At 40.1% G+C, this 13,879-nt stretch overlaps 1 protein-coding gene across 2 annotated transcripts in view; it reads left to right on the top strand.

Moving 5' to 3' along the window:
* Positions 1–13,879, top strand: part of tbc1d2 (TBC1 domain family, member 2) — a 63,035-nt gene that overhangs the window by 9,494 nt on the left and 39,662 nt on the right. For both annotated transcript variants that reach the window (XM_073048554.1, XM_073048553.1), the window contains exon 3: positions 5,601–5,745. In XM_073048554.1, coding sequence (XP_072904655.1) covers positions 5,601–5,745 — 145 coding nt within the window. The remainder of the gene's footprint in view (positions 1–5,600; positions 5,746–13,879) is intronic.

Genomic DNA, 13,879 nt, shown 5'->3' with positions numbered 1-13,879 from the left:
GGACTCCCATTCTTTTTGATTCCACTATGAAACCTAAATTCTGCAATCAACATTGATTTTGGTTCTAAAGGATCCTGGATTACTTTCACAATATCAGCAAAGCTCATTTTGGGTGGTTTAGTTTGAGCAGTCAAACTTCCAGACAAACTCTGTGTCTTTAAATCCACTGCACTCAACAAAATTGGTACAGTACTTGATTCTCATTTGCATTAAAATACTGCTCATCCGTTCAATATGCAAAATCCATTTATCTGTTGTGTGATCAAACATGTCAATCTCTCTGATGTAGCCAGCCATTTCTGTTTTTTTTAAATTATGATTATTATTCATAATTAGTACTCACTGGGTCCCATTATGATCCCATCTTATTTTTATTTGACCGCGTTCTCTCACTTCTGTCTGAAGAGACACCTGTTGTGTTGCTTTTTTTTGAATCTCAAATGTCTCATTGCACTTCAACAAGTAGGTGATTGTCCTGGATTCGTTTAAAACACCCTCCTCACCACTTCTGTTTTCCAACTCCGAAACATAAAATGAGAACATAAACATGAAAGGAAAATGAGAGTCATGAATGTGAGTTTTACTTTTTCAGCAAGTTGTGTGCTTATTACGTGGTGGCATGATGACATATGCCATTTACATACTTATACAGATAACCTGCAATGCATTATGTAACCAACAAGGAATGCTTAATCAAACACTACATTCACAATATTACTCAAATATCATGAAAATATTAAATATACAACAGGTATAGAACTCAAGTTTCTGTAATGCATTAGTAATGCTGTTTGGGGTGTGCGCAGAATAGTATGGATTCTTCTGGTCTCCACATTATAGGTGGGATATGACAGGACCGGATGAAATATTAATGGGTTGAAGGGAATGGAGAGGGGATGCTTTCAGGAATTTGTATCCACCAGGTTAAATGTTAAGTTGAGATAGCACTTTCCACGGTAAACTCATACTCATAAGTTTACAATGGTAAGTGCCATGTCGAGACTAAAACAAAGGAATACAAGAAAGAGCAGGCCTCTTCTATTTAATCTTTATAGGACAGCTGTTAGAGGATAGAGATCCGAAATGATGGGTGGGCTGAACCATGTATAAATGCAGGAAACATTTCCTCCAATGGAAGAATCTAAAACCTGGGATAATAAGTACAAGATAGATATCATTTATTCCAGTGGGAAACCTAATTGCAGTTGGAATTTGTTTCCCCAGAAAATATTTCAAACCAAAAGCCAAGACACATTTAATAGAAGATGAGACCGAAAGATATAGGAGCAGAATTAGGCCATTTGGACCATCGAGTCTGCTCTGCGATTTCATCATGGCTGATCCAATTTTCCTCTCAGCCTCAGCCTCAATCTCCTGCCTTCTTCCCGTATCCCTTCTGCCCTGACCAATCAGGAATCTATCAATCTTTTCCTTAAGAATACATAAAGACTTGTCCTCCATAGCTGCCTGTGGCAACAAATCACACAGATTCACCACTCTTTGGCTAAAGAAATTCCTCCTCATTTCCATTCTGAAAGGACGGCCCTCTATCCTGAAGCTGTGTCCTCTGGTCTTAGACTCTCCCACCATAGGAAACATCCTCTCCACAACCACTCTATCAAGGTCTGTCACTATTCAATAGGTTTCAATGAGTTCACCACTCATTCTTCTGAATTCTAGTGAATACAGGCTCAGAGCCATCAAATGCTCTTCATATGACAAGCCATTCAATCCTGGAATCATTTTCGCGAACCTCCTTTGAACCCTCTCCAGTTTCAACACATCCTTTCTAAGGTAAGGGCCCCAAAATTGGTCATAGTACTCTAAGTGATGCTTCATCAATGCGTTATAAAGTCTTGGCATTACATTCTTGCTTTTATATTCTAGACTTCTTGAAATGAATGCCAACATTGCATTTGTCTTCCTCACCACAGACTCAACCAGCAAATTAACCTTTAGGGAATCCTGCACAAGGACTCCCAAGTCCCACTGCACCTCATATTTTTTGTATTTTCTCTCCATTTTGAAAATAGCCAACCCTTTCATTTCTTCTACCAAAGTGCATGACCATACACTTCCCAACACCGTATTCCACATGCCATTTTGTTGCCTATTCTCCTAATCTGTTTGTCCTTCTGTAGCTTCTCTACTTCATCAAGACTATCTTCCCCTCCACCAATCTTCATATCATCTGCAAACTTTGCAACAAAACCATCAATTCCATCATCCAAATCATTGACATATAATGTAAAAGGAATCAGTCCAACACAGACCCTTGTGGAACACCATTAGACACCAGCATCCAGCGAGAAAAGGCTCCCTTTATTCTCACTCTTTGCCTCCTGACAATCAGCCACTGCTTTAACCATGCTAGAATCTTTCCTGTAATGCCATGGGTTCATAGCTTGTTAAGCAGACTCATGTGTGGCACATGGTCAAAAGCCTTCTAAAAATCCAAGTACAGAGCATCAACTGGTTCTCTTTTGTTATCCTGCTTGTTATTTCTTCAAGGAATTCCAACAGATTTGTCAGGCAAGATTTTCCCTTGAGGAAATCATGCAGATTATAGCCTATTTTATCATGTGCCTCCAAGTACCCTGAGACCTCATGCTTAATAATCGACTTCAGCACCTTCCCAACCACTGAGGTCAGACTAACTGGCTTATAATTTCCTTTCTTCTGCCTATCTCCCTTCTTGAAGAGTGGAGTGACGTTTGCAATTTTTGGGACCATTCCATAATCTAGTGATTCCTGAAAGGTCACTATTAATGCCTCCACAATCTCTTCAGCCACCTCTTTCAGAACTCTGGGGTGTACACCATCAGGTCCAGGTGACCTATTCACTTTCAGACTTTTTAGTTTCTCAAGAATGTTCTTTCTGGTAATGGTAACTTCACACAATTCATGACCCCTGACATCTGAAACTTCCACCATACTGCTAGTGTCTTCCACCATGAAGACTGATGCAAAATACTTATTCAGTTCATCCGCTATTTCATTGTCCCCCAGTACCACAACTCCAGCATTGTTTTGCAGCAGTCTGATATGCACTCTTGCCTCTCTTTTACAGTTTATGTAACTGAAGAAGCTTTTGGTATCCTCTTTAATATTATTGGCTAGCTTAGTTTCATATTCCATCTTTGCCTTCTTAATGACTTTTTAGTTGCCTTCTGTTGGTTTTTAAGAGCTTTCCAACCTTCTAACTTTCTACTAATCTTTGCTCTATTATATGCCCTCTCTTTGGCTTTTATTGTGGCTTTGACTTCTCTTGTTAGCCACGGTTGTGTCATCTTTCCTTTAGAATATGTCTTCCTCTTTGGGATGTATATCAATCACAGAGCTTGACATCATGCCATGTGAGATCTTGAGATGCATGAACAAAGTGGGAAGTTATTAAAGAGCATTTTAAAGAGGAAAAAAATAGAGAGGTTTTGAGAGGGAATTCCCAAATTGATGATGTTTAGAGCCAAAGACACAGTCATGAGTGATGGAACATTTAAATTTGGTGTCAATTGTGGCCAAAGTTGTACCATTTCAGATACTTGCTCGTACTAAGGGAAGAAATTAGAGCTGGACAAGGAGGGATTTGAAACTTTATGAAGTTGAAGCATAATGAAGTGAATACTGATCTGACAAGAGATTGAAAAATAAGGAATCATTAAGTTACAAGTAGAGCTATGATAATTAAGAATGAAATGAGCAAGCAATTTTCATACATTGGCAGCAGAATTTTCTTCCTCTAAAGTCACTCGGTATGAAAATTTAAGTTGATCGAAAAAAAATTGTCTTTCCTCATTCTTCAAGTGTGGGTATTGCAATTAAGGCTAACTTGGAAGTAACTTGTCAAAGTTGCCTTAGTAAGTTACTGTAGTCCATTTTACAGATGTTGCATAATACACTTATAGTCATCTGAATGAATGTTCAAGGTCGCTAATCAATTTGGTATTTTGACTTATATTAACATCAAGTTTTTTGAGTACTTTTAGCAGTTCACTGATTTTGACAGTGGTGGGTAATATCACTTAGATGGTGGAAATGTGGAGCCCTCCTTAGCATACTTCAATTTCAACCTACTCATAGCTATGGTGTTTTGTGACTATGGCAGTGAAATTTTATAAAATTATTGTGCATGAAAAGATTTCTACTCAGCTGCTTGAGTCTGCTTTGTCTTGAGCAAAGGTTCAGATAGTCCCACCACATGACTCCTTTTACCAAATCTCTGCAAGTTTTCTCTTTTAAGTACTTATTCAATTCTCTTTTGAATACTGCAATTAAATTTGTTTCCACTCTTGGAGGCTCTGGATTCCACTTATTGCATAAAATTGTTTTCCTTGCTGTTGCTGTTTTTTTGCCCATCATCTTAAACAATATTATCTGGTTATCAACTTTGTCTTTGAAAATAGTTTCCCTTTATTGATGCTTGGGAACAGTCACTATAACGTGAAAGAATTGTTCATTATGATGGAAGGTGAAGTATCTGAAATGAGACTCCTAATTTAAGCACAGAAAACTGCCAGGGTTGAGGAATGAGTTGTCATAATAGACTGAGGAGTTTCATTGAAAGGCACAACAGTGGGTAAACACCAGTTAATATTTAAGTTAGGAATCAAAACAATTATCCATTCTTTCCAGATCCAAGAAGAAAAGCAACCCAACAGTGGCTAATAAAAGTGATTAAGAATAGTTCGAAAATCAAAGAAGAACCATACAAATTTGCCAAAAATGATCAAGCCAGACGGTACACCAAATCTGACCTGGCTCCGAGGTGAACTTATCCGTTTAGGAGTTCCTTCAGTAGGTCCTTGATGTTTCTCACAATGTGGCTATGGACACTTGGGACTTGTTGTTTAGCTGTTTTAAGTTATTTAACCCAATGTTGGACAAGTATTAGTTTACCAACATAACAAGTACTTTCATGAGGTGTGGAGGCTGTGAAGGCATCTTGGTAACTGTCTTGCTAATCCAGAAAAGTTTCTAAAATTCACAGTTGCATTATAGTGTGACGTATTGAGTCAAGAGATTTGTTTAAGAACTTGAAGTGGTAAAGGAATACTTTAGGTACAGAGACGTTGTCAGGTGAGTAATATATTTATGCCACTATGATGCAATTTTTAACCAAGTTCCCTTCGCTTTGTGCTTGTTGACTCCCTGCCTGGAAATGCCTCAATTTTATAATTGCCCAAGTGTTTAAGTAATTCCCATCTCCGAATGCTCCATCAGTTCTTTAAGCTTCCATGGTCTCCATGCTGCTCCAATACTTGTGAACATTTCTATTTTTCGTTAGTTCAATATTGGTATCATGTGACTAGCTACCTCTGTTGTAAACTCTGGAATTTTTTTTCTGTAAAACCCTCTTTCACTTAACTACTGGTCTTCTAACACCTTGTGGAGCTCAGTCTCAGACCGTGTCCAATTATCTCTTTATGGGGCATCTTAAATGTTCTGCTATTTTAAAGATGCTTTATGGATGTAAGATTTTGTGTTTTTCTGCCTTTTTATTTATAATCCAAGTGAATAGCTGTAAAGCCAATGGTTATAGAGCTGAAAGGAATCTGCAACTATATATGAAAATGTATTTTTAAAAACAACTTGTTTTACAGGCAAAAAATAAAGAAGTCATGATGTACTGGTTACAACATTTGCAGCAGAAACGCTGGGAACACGACAAGCAGAATCACCTCTTTGAAACTGATTTCCCCACTTCAGAACAGTCTTCTGACTCTCCACCACCATTCAATATAGTAGGTACGTCCTATGATATCACACTGGCAGGTTTCAAAGCTTAGCTGAAAACATATTGTTTTTTATTCCACAACAAATGTGCTCACACTTAATTTCCTGGCAGAGCACACTGTATATTGTTCACACTTGCCACACAGTTCTCATTAGGTTAAATCTGCATCAGTTTTAAACTGAGTAATCCCTCTGAACTGTTCAGTTTCTCTCCCTTAGAATGCCATTTAAAATCTATTATCATGACGCACACAGAAAATGCTGGATGAACTTAGCAAGTCAGGCAGCACCTAAGGAAATGAAAAAACAGTTGATATTTCAGACTGAGACACTTCATGAGCTTCTGGTTAAGAACTGGCTTTAAGGTGTAATATAATATAACTATAAATACCCTGCAAATCCCGCTATTTGAAGGCATTAAGTGTCAATGGACTAAATATAAGAATAGAACTGCATCTGCATTGAAACAGCATGTCATTATAATGCTCCAAAAGTAAAAGGACTAACTTAATGCAAACTTTCAACGTATACCTTATGATGCATGATATTCCAGGGAGCTTAAGAACCAGTTAGTTTCTTACAAGTTGCCTCCATCATAATGCAGTTACCAGTTTACATACACTAAACTCTCTCTAATATACACATGCAGGCACATAAAACTCTGTCCACACATCCTTATAAACATTGGTTAAGCCTCTGCACGGCAAATGTGTGTAGTTCCAGTTGCCACGGTTTAGGAACAATGTGATTGCAGTGGAGAGGATCCAGAGGAGATTCCTCAGGATGTTGCCTAGGACAGATTGTTCTGAGTTATGAGGAGAGCTCAGTTCAGCTGTGCTGATTTCCCTTGAGGAACAGGAGGCTTGGGTGGTAATTGGCGGGGTGCCTGAGGTATACAAATTCGAGGGATGAAAGGAAAATAGGTAAAGGGGAGCTGAGGAGGAAATTCTTCAGACAGTCGGCATTGGAATCTGGAACTCACTGTCTGATGGGTTGCTGCAGTCAGAACCTCTCATGGCATTCAAAAAGTTTCGAGATGAACACTTCATTTGCAATACTGTAGAAAGCTTTGGGTCAAATGATGGAAACAGGATTAGTATAGAATGGTATTTCAGAATCAGGTTTAATATCACTGGCATACATCGTGAAATTTGTTAACTTAATGGCAGCAGTGCAATGCAATACATGATAATGTAGAAAAAATATGTCATTTACGGTAAGTATATACATATATATTAAAGAGTTAGATTAAAAATAGTGCAAAAACAGATTTTTTTTAAAGTGAGGTAGCGCTCATGGGTTCAATGTCCATTCAGGAATCGGATGACAGGGGAAGAAACTGTTCCTGAATTGAGTGTGTGCCTTCAGGCTTCTGTACCTCCTTCCTGATGATAACAATGTGTAGAACACATGTCCTTAATAATGGACTCTACCATTCTAAGGCACTGCTCCTCGAAGATGTCTTGGATACTACGGAGGCTAATACCCAAGATAGTGCTGGCTAATTTTACGACTTTCTGAAGCTTCTTTTAATCCTGTGCAGTAGCCCCCGCCCCCCCCCCCCCCATACCAGACAGTGATGCAGCCAGTTAGAATGCTCTCCATGGTATATCAAGCATTTTAGATGACAAACCAAATCTCCTCAAACTCCTAATGAAATATAGCCACTGTCTTGCCTTCTTTATAGCTGCATCGATATGTTGGGACCAGATTAGGTCCTCAGAGATATTAACACCTAGGAACTTGAAACTGTTCACTCTCTTCACTTCTGATCCCTCTATGTGGATTGGTTCGTGTTTCCTCATCCTACCTTTCCTGAAGTCCACAATCAGCTCTTTGGTCTTACTGATGTTGAGTGCAAGGTTATTGCTGCGACACCACTCCACTAGATGGTATATCTTGCTCCCGTACGCCCTCTTGTCTCTGTCTGAGACTCTACCGACAATGATTGTATCATCTGCAAACTTTTAGATGGCATTTGAGCTAAACCTAGCCACACAAATATGGATCTAGAGAGAGTAGAGAAGTAGGCTAAGCATACATCCACGAGGTGCAACAATTTACCTCATCAGCGAGGGGGTGATAATACTACTGATCTGCACAGATTGTGGTCTTCCGTTAGGAAGTTGATGATCCACTTGTGGTGGTAAGTACAGAGATCCAGGTTCTGTAGCTTATCAATTAAGTCTGTAGGAATGACGGTGTTAAGCACTGAACTATAGACATCAAACAGCATCTTGACATGGGTGTTTGTATTGTCTAGGTGATCTATGGCCGTGTGAAGAGCCATTGAGATGGCATCTACCGTAGACCTATTGTGGTGACAGGCAAATTGCAGTGGGTCCAGGTCCTTGATGAGGCAGGAGTTGATTTTAGCCATGACCAACCCCTCAAAGCATTTCATCACTGTAGATATGAGTGCTACTGGACGATAGTCATTAAGGCAGCTCACACTACTCTTCTTGGGCACTGGTATAATTGGTGCCCCTTTGAATCAGGAGGAACTTCCAACCATGGCAATGAGGGGTTGCAAATGTCCTTGAATACTCCTGTCAGTTGGATGGGACAAGTTTTCAGAGCCTTATTGGGTACCCCCTTGGGCCCTGTGGCCTTGAGACGGTTCATCTTCCTGAAAGACAGCCTGACATCGGCCTCTGAGACAGAGATCACAGGGTCATCGGATGCAGCAGGTATTTGATGATAGGCATAGACAAATTGGGCCAAAGGGCCTATTTTCATGCTGTGCAACTCTATAACATAGAGGCACACCATAAAATAATGCTGGGATAGTGGGCTGGATGATACTTGCCTTCAGGTGGCCCTTCCAAGGCAGCTGCTGAATACTTCTGCTCCCTCTTCAGCTTGCCTGTGATTTTTCACACCTGTGCCTTGAGAACTGAAAGTTAGGGATAAACTGATCAGATGCCTGGGCGTCTGAGCTCCTGTTCCTCTGCTGGGTCTGCCACTCAGTCCAATGGCATAGATTGTGTATGCTGAAGATTAGTGTGGTTGGGTGAATGTTATAGATTTGGAGAGCAATGTGGCTGAACCATGTTTGCTGAAGGATAAGTACTGACCAGAACATTAGGGAGACCTCCCGTATGCATCTATAAAATGCCATCTAAGGAGCCTTTTATGTCCACTGGGGTCTTGATTTAATTTCTAACCTGAAATACTGTACCTCGGCCTCTCCTGCGCTACTTAGATCTCTGACATGGTACTGGAACCCACAGTTTTGTAATTCAGAGGAGAACAGAGTATACCCAGTGAAACTGTTATCACAGATATCGTCATAAATGTGGTATCCAGCTTGCGCACGGGCTCCAACAAATGTACTGATCAGGTTTGTTGCAGAGAGAATATGAGGAAGCAAATTTCCCTGCTCTTTGAACAGTGTGCTATTATCTACACATGAGAAAGTCTGCAGATGCTGGAAATCCACACAAAATGCTGCAGGAACCCGGCAGGTTAGGCAGCAGCTGTGGAAATGAATAAACAGACAACGTTTCAGCCAAATACACTCTTTGAGGACTTAGGAGGAAGGGGGAAGATGCCAGAATGAAAAGGTGGGGTTGGGGGAGGGAAGGAGGCTGGCTGGAAGGTGATGGGTGAAGCCAAGTGGGTGGGAAAGGTCAAGGGATAGAGAAAGAGGAATCTGACAGAAGAGGAGAGTGGACTATAGGAGATGGAACAACTGTCCCATTTGCTCCATCTACTCACTAAAACCCAGTTAGCTACCTTGGGATTCACAAAGCAAAGTGAAAGAAAACCATCCTCTATCCTAAGAGACTGATCAAAAATAAGCTTCCAAGAAATGCATTCCAGATCACTAACAGTCATTTCCAAAACAAAATCTTTCTAGCTAATTGTCAATGACCTTACATCTTTGTCCTTTACCGACCTTGTGGCTCGTGGAACTATTTTACTTCTTTTCAATGAATTAAATAATATTCAATAATGTGGCTGATAGAGCCCACACCCACATTTCCTCCCTAACTCCTCCCTAACCCCTCCCCCCACACGTCTGGTTTTATCCCACCTTCCCCAATAGATTAGTGATAGAGTTCCTGGAAAAGCGGCGAGTGTTGTGTGTGTTGTTAGTATCTATTGTCTGTTTGGAAAAAGCAAATGTCTCGGGCAACCAGATACTCTGAGGTGTCCATGTAAATTCCACATTGTTTTGAGGTCATAGTGTAGTCATAGAATTAAAATGAAATTATTAGCAAAGCTGATAACAGTCCAGAAGAAGAAAAGTGCAGGAAGAATGTTTTTATGCTTGGTATTGGACCGTCCATAGATGTTAAAGATCTTTGCAGAATCTCATGATCTTAGAGTGTGTTGAGAGGAAATGTTCTTTGATATCTTTGATGTTTATAAGGGTGAAGTGATATTCTTGCCTACTGCACACATCTTTGTAATTGTTTAGACTTACAGATCCCGTCTCTATTGGTCTTCTGATTTCCAGTATTATTAGAACTAGCTTCAGCCCATCTTGAGTAAAAACATTCAAAGATGAGTAGCATTTGAAATGGGAAAATGTGTTTATTGTAAGGGAGAACAGAGGGGCAATTCTAAAAGGTCAGCTCTACCATAGCTATGCTGTAAGATTCAATGATAAACCAAAAAGGAAAACGGAGAGAAGGACTAGAGAAGCTTTTGATGACTTTTCTCCTGGGGTGTACTTGCAGTAAAGCCTATCCTTCAATTCTTGAAGTCTCTAGGACAACCCTAAAATCTGTACACCATCTCAGCTTAGTGGAGGAAGTACTATTTTCTTGTTTATTTAGTTTAACTTGCAAAAATTTAAAGATGTTATACAAAGAATTTTCCAGTTGAATTCACCTCTTTCTTAGTCAGTAGAACGTTTCTACTATGTGACCTCCTACATGGTCTCTTTACAGATATTTCTGTGTCCCAGTGCTTTGCAGCCGAGTCTTAGTGGCGGAGTTGCAAAAGTGGCAACAAGTTTGTATTCAAGTTTCAACAAACTTTGTTTTGCTTTCGAACCTTGTTGTTTCAGAGGTAAATCTGATGATAGTAGTGCAAAGTAATATTTTGCATTTGGACAGTGAGAGCAGATTGGCTCTACGCCAGTGCAGCATGCCCTCTGTATCATGTCATACTGTCAGCCTAGACTTTGTGTGGAAATCCCTGACGTGCAACTCGAGCCTGCAGACTTCCAGGAGAGAGCATTCCCACACACGCCTTTGTGGACAATACTTACTCACGGCTCACAGTTGCACTGGCAACAACTAGCTTGTTTTAACACGCAAACATTTCAATAGTCTTGGATACCGCTTGCTATTAGTATAAATGTTGACAAGATTGTTAATTGATTGTGAAAGGAATAGTGAGTCAGAATACTGTAAACCACACCTTAACCTGAATGACTTTTGCAGTCTCTCAACTCAGGGGCAGTCATCACAATGAGAAATTCTGATTTCTTACCACTTTTTGAGTTGCTGTGTTGGATGCTTGTTCACCTGGAAGTAGTTTAAAGTATATATTACCAAAGTATATATTACCAAAGTGGCATGTATGTCAGCATATACAACCCTGAGATTCATTTTCTTGCGGGCATACACAGTAAATCCAACAAACACAATAGAATCAAAATAAGGCCATACCCAACAGGGTGGACAAACAACCAACATGCAAAAAGCAACAAACTGCAAATGTAAATTAATAATTAATAAATAAACAGTAAATATTCAATCTCTGCCTCTTAGCATATACTGCATGCTTTCTTTCACTCAGAGTAATGAAATGAGTGTTCAGTGCTATTTTCAAATTCAAGTAATTGTATGAGATTTTTGTCACTGATTTTTAAACATCTTGGAGGGTTAGCTAGTAAAATATAACTTTGGCATAGCATTTGTCATTTAATATAGCATTCCTGGATGTCCCAGCATTTGTCACAACTAATTGAAGTACTTTTATGAAATATAACTGCTGCTGCTGGGTGAAGTGACACAAGCATCAATGAGACAATCCATTTTTAACGATGTTGCTTTGGTGCTGAATGTTGGGTCAGAAAGTTACAAGAATTAACCTATAGTGCATCAAAACAGTGATCTCAGATTTTCATGGCAGGCTGTGAGAGTGAAGGGGGTGACACTAATTTAACGTCAATATTCTTATGCGGGTATCTCTGTCAGTGCTGATGAGTCTGAAGTGGGATTCAGCCCACTAATTTCTGATAGGGTCATTGTTCATTTCAAAACTTGTAGGTTGAGCCAGTAGTAAAGAAGGCAAATGGAATGTTGATATTGACATTGAGAGGACTAGAACGTCAAAGCAAGGATATGGTGCTGAGACTTTATGAGGTGCTGGTCAGAACACATTTGGAGTATTATGAGCAGTTTTGTGCCCCAAATGTAAGGATGTGAAGAGGGTCCAGAGGAGGTTTAGTAGAATAAACCCAGGGATAAAAAGGCTAGCATAGAAGTATTAAAAACTTCTATAGATGTGCGGTGGAGTGTATACTGACAGGTTGCAACACAGCCTTGTATGGCAGCATCGATGCCCTTGAACGGAAAAGCCTATAAAAAGAAGTGGATATAGCCCAGAACAACATCTACAATGAGTGGTGTCACAGGAAAGCGACATCCCTCATCAGGGACCCCCACCATCTTGGTCACGTCCTCATCTTGCTGCTGCTACCAGGAAGGAGGTACAAGAACATCAGGACTCATACCACCAGATTCAGGAGCAGTTATTACCCCTTAATCATCAGACTCCTAAACCAGAGGGCATAACCACTCAATTTCACTTGCCCCCCATCACTGAACCATTTCCACAACCCATGGACTCGCTTTCAAGGGCACTTCATCGCATGTTCTCGATATGTGTTGCTTATTTATTGATTTATTTTTGTATTTGCAGTTTATTGTATGTTGCACGTGGATCGTTCGTCTGTCTTGTGTACAGTTTTTCATTGATTCAGTGATGTGTCAATGGCCACAGGAAAGTGAAAATCAGGGTACTGTATGGTCACATATATATACTTTGATAATAAATTTACTTTGAGCTGTGATTTGGTGGCTCTGGGCCTGTATTTTCTGGAGTATTGAAGAATGGGGAGGGTGGTCTCATTGAAACCTACTGAATATTGAAAGGCCTAGACAAAGGATGTTTTCAATAGTGTGAGAGTCTAGGACTTGAGGACACAGCCTCAGAATAAAAGGACAGCCCTTTAAAACAGATTAGTAAGGGTGTCGAAGTTTATAAGGAGAAGGCAGGAGGGTGGGGTTGAGAGGGAATAATATATCAGCCTTGATTGAATGGCCTATTTTTGCTCCAAGTCCTACTGAAGTAAAATATCCACAGTACTTAAATAAAAAATATTTTTTAGGGGAATGCTGATCCCTATCTTAAAATCTTATAAGCCTTTTGCGTGTTTCTCTGTAAGTTTACTTTTCAGTGGGGAAGGAGAGAAAAACCGGGGAATTATAGACCGGTTAGTCTGACATTGGTGGTGGGGAAAATGCTAGAGTCGGTTATTAAAGATGTGATAACAGCACATTTGGAAAGAGGTGAAATCATCGGACAAAGTCAGCATGGATTTGTGAAAGGAAAATCATGTCTGACGAATCTTATAGAATTTTTTGAAGATGTAACTAGTAGAGTGGATAGGGGAGAGCCAGTGGATGTGGTATATTTAGATTTTCAAAAGGCTTTTGACAAGGTCCCACACAGGAGATTAGTGTGCAAACTTAAAGCACACGGTATTGGGGGTATGGTATTGATGTGGATAGAGAATTGGTTGGCAGACAGGAAGCAAAGAGTGGGAGTAAACGGGACCTTTTCAGAATGGCAGGCAGTGACTAGTGGGGTACCGCAAGGCTCAGTGCTGGGACCCCAGTTGTTTACAATATATATTAATGATTTAGATGAGGGAATTAAATGCAGCATCTCCAAGTTAGCAGATGACACGAAGCTGGGCGGCGGTGTTAGCTGTGAGGAGGATGCTAAGAGGATGCAAGGTGACTTGGATAGGTTAGGTGAGTGGGCAAATTCATGGCAGATGCAATTTAATGTGGATAAATGTGAGGTTGTCCACTTTGGTTGCAAGAACAGGAAAACAGATTATTATCTGAATGGTGACCGATTAGGAAAAGGGGAGATGCAATGAGACCTGGGTGTC

This window comes from Hemitrygon akajei, chromosome 6 (genome assembly GCF_048418815.1).
Source record: "Hemitrygon akajei chromosome 6, sHemAka1.3, whole genome shotgun sequence".
Classification (NCBI taxonomy): Eukaryota; Metazoa; Chordata; class Chondrichthyes; order Myliobatiformes; family Dasyatidae; genus Hemitrygon; species Hemitrygon akajei.
Note: the sequence above shows the minus strand (reverse complement) of the source record. Positions and strands in the feature narration are given on the sequence as shown.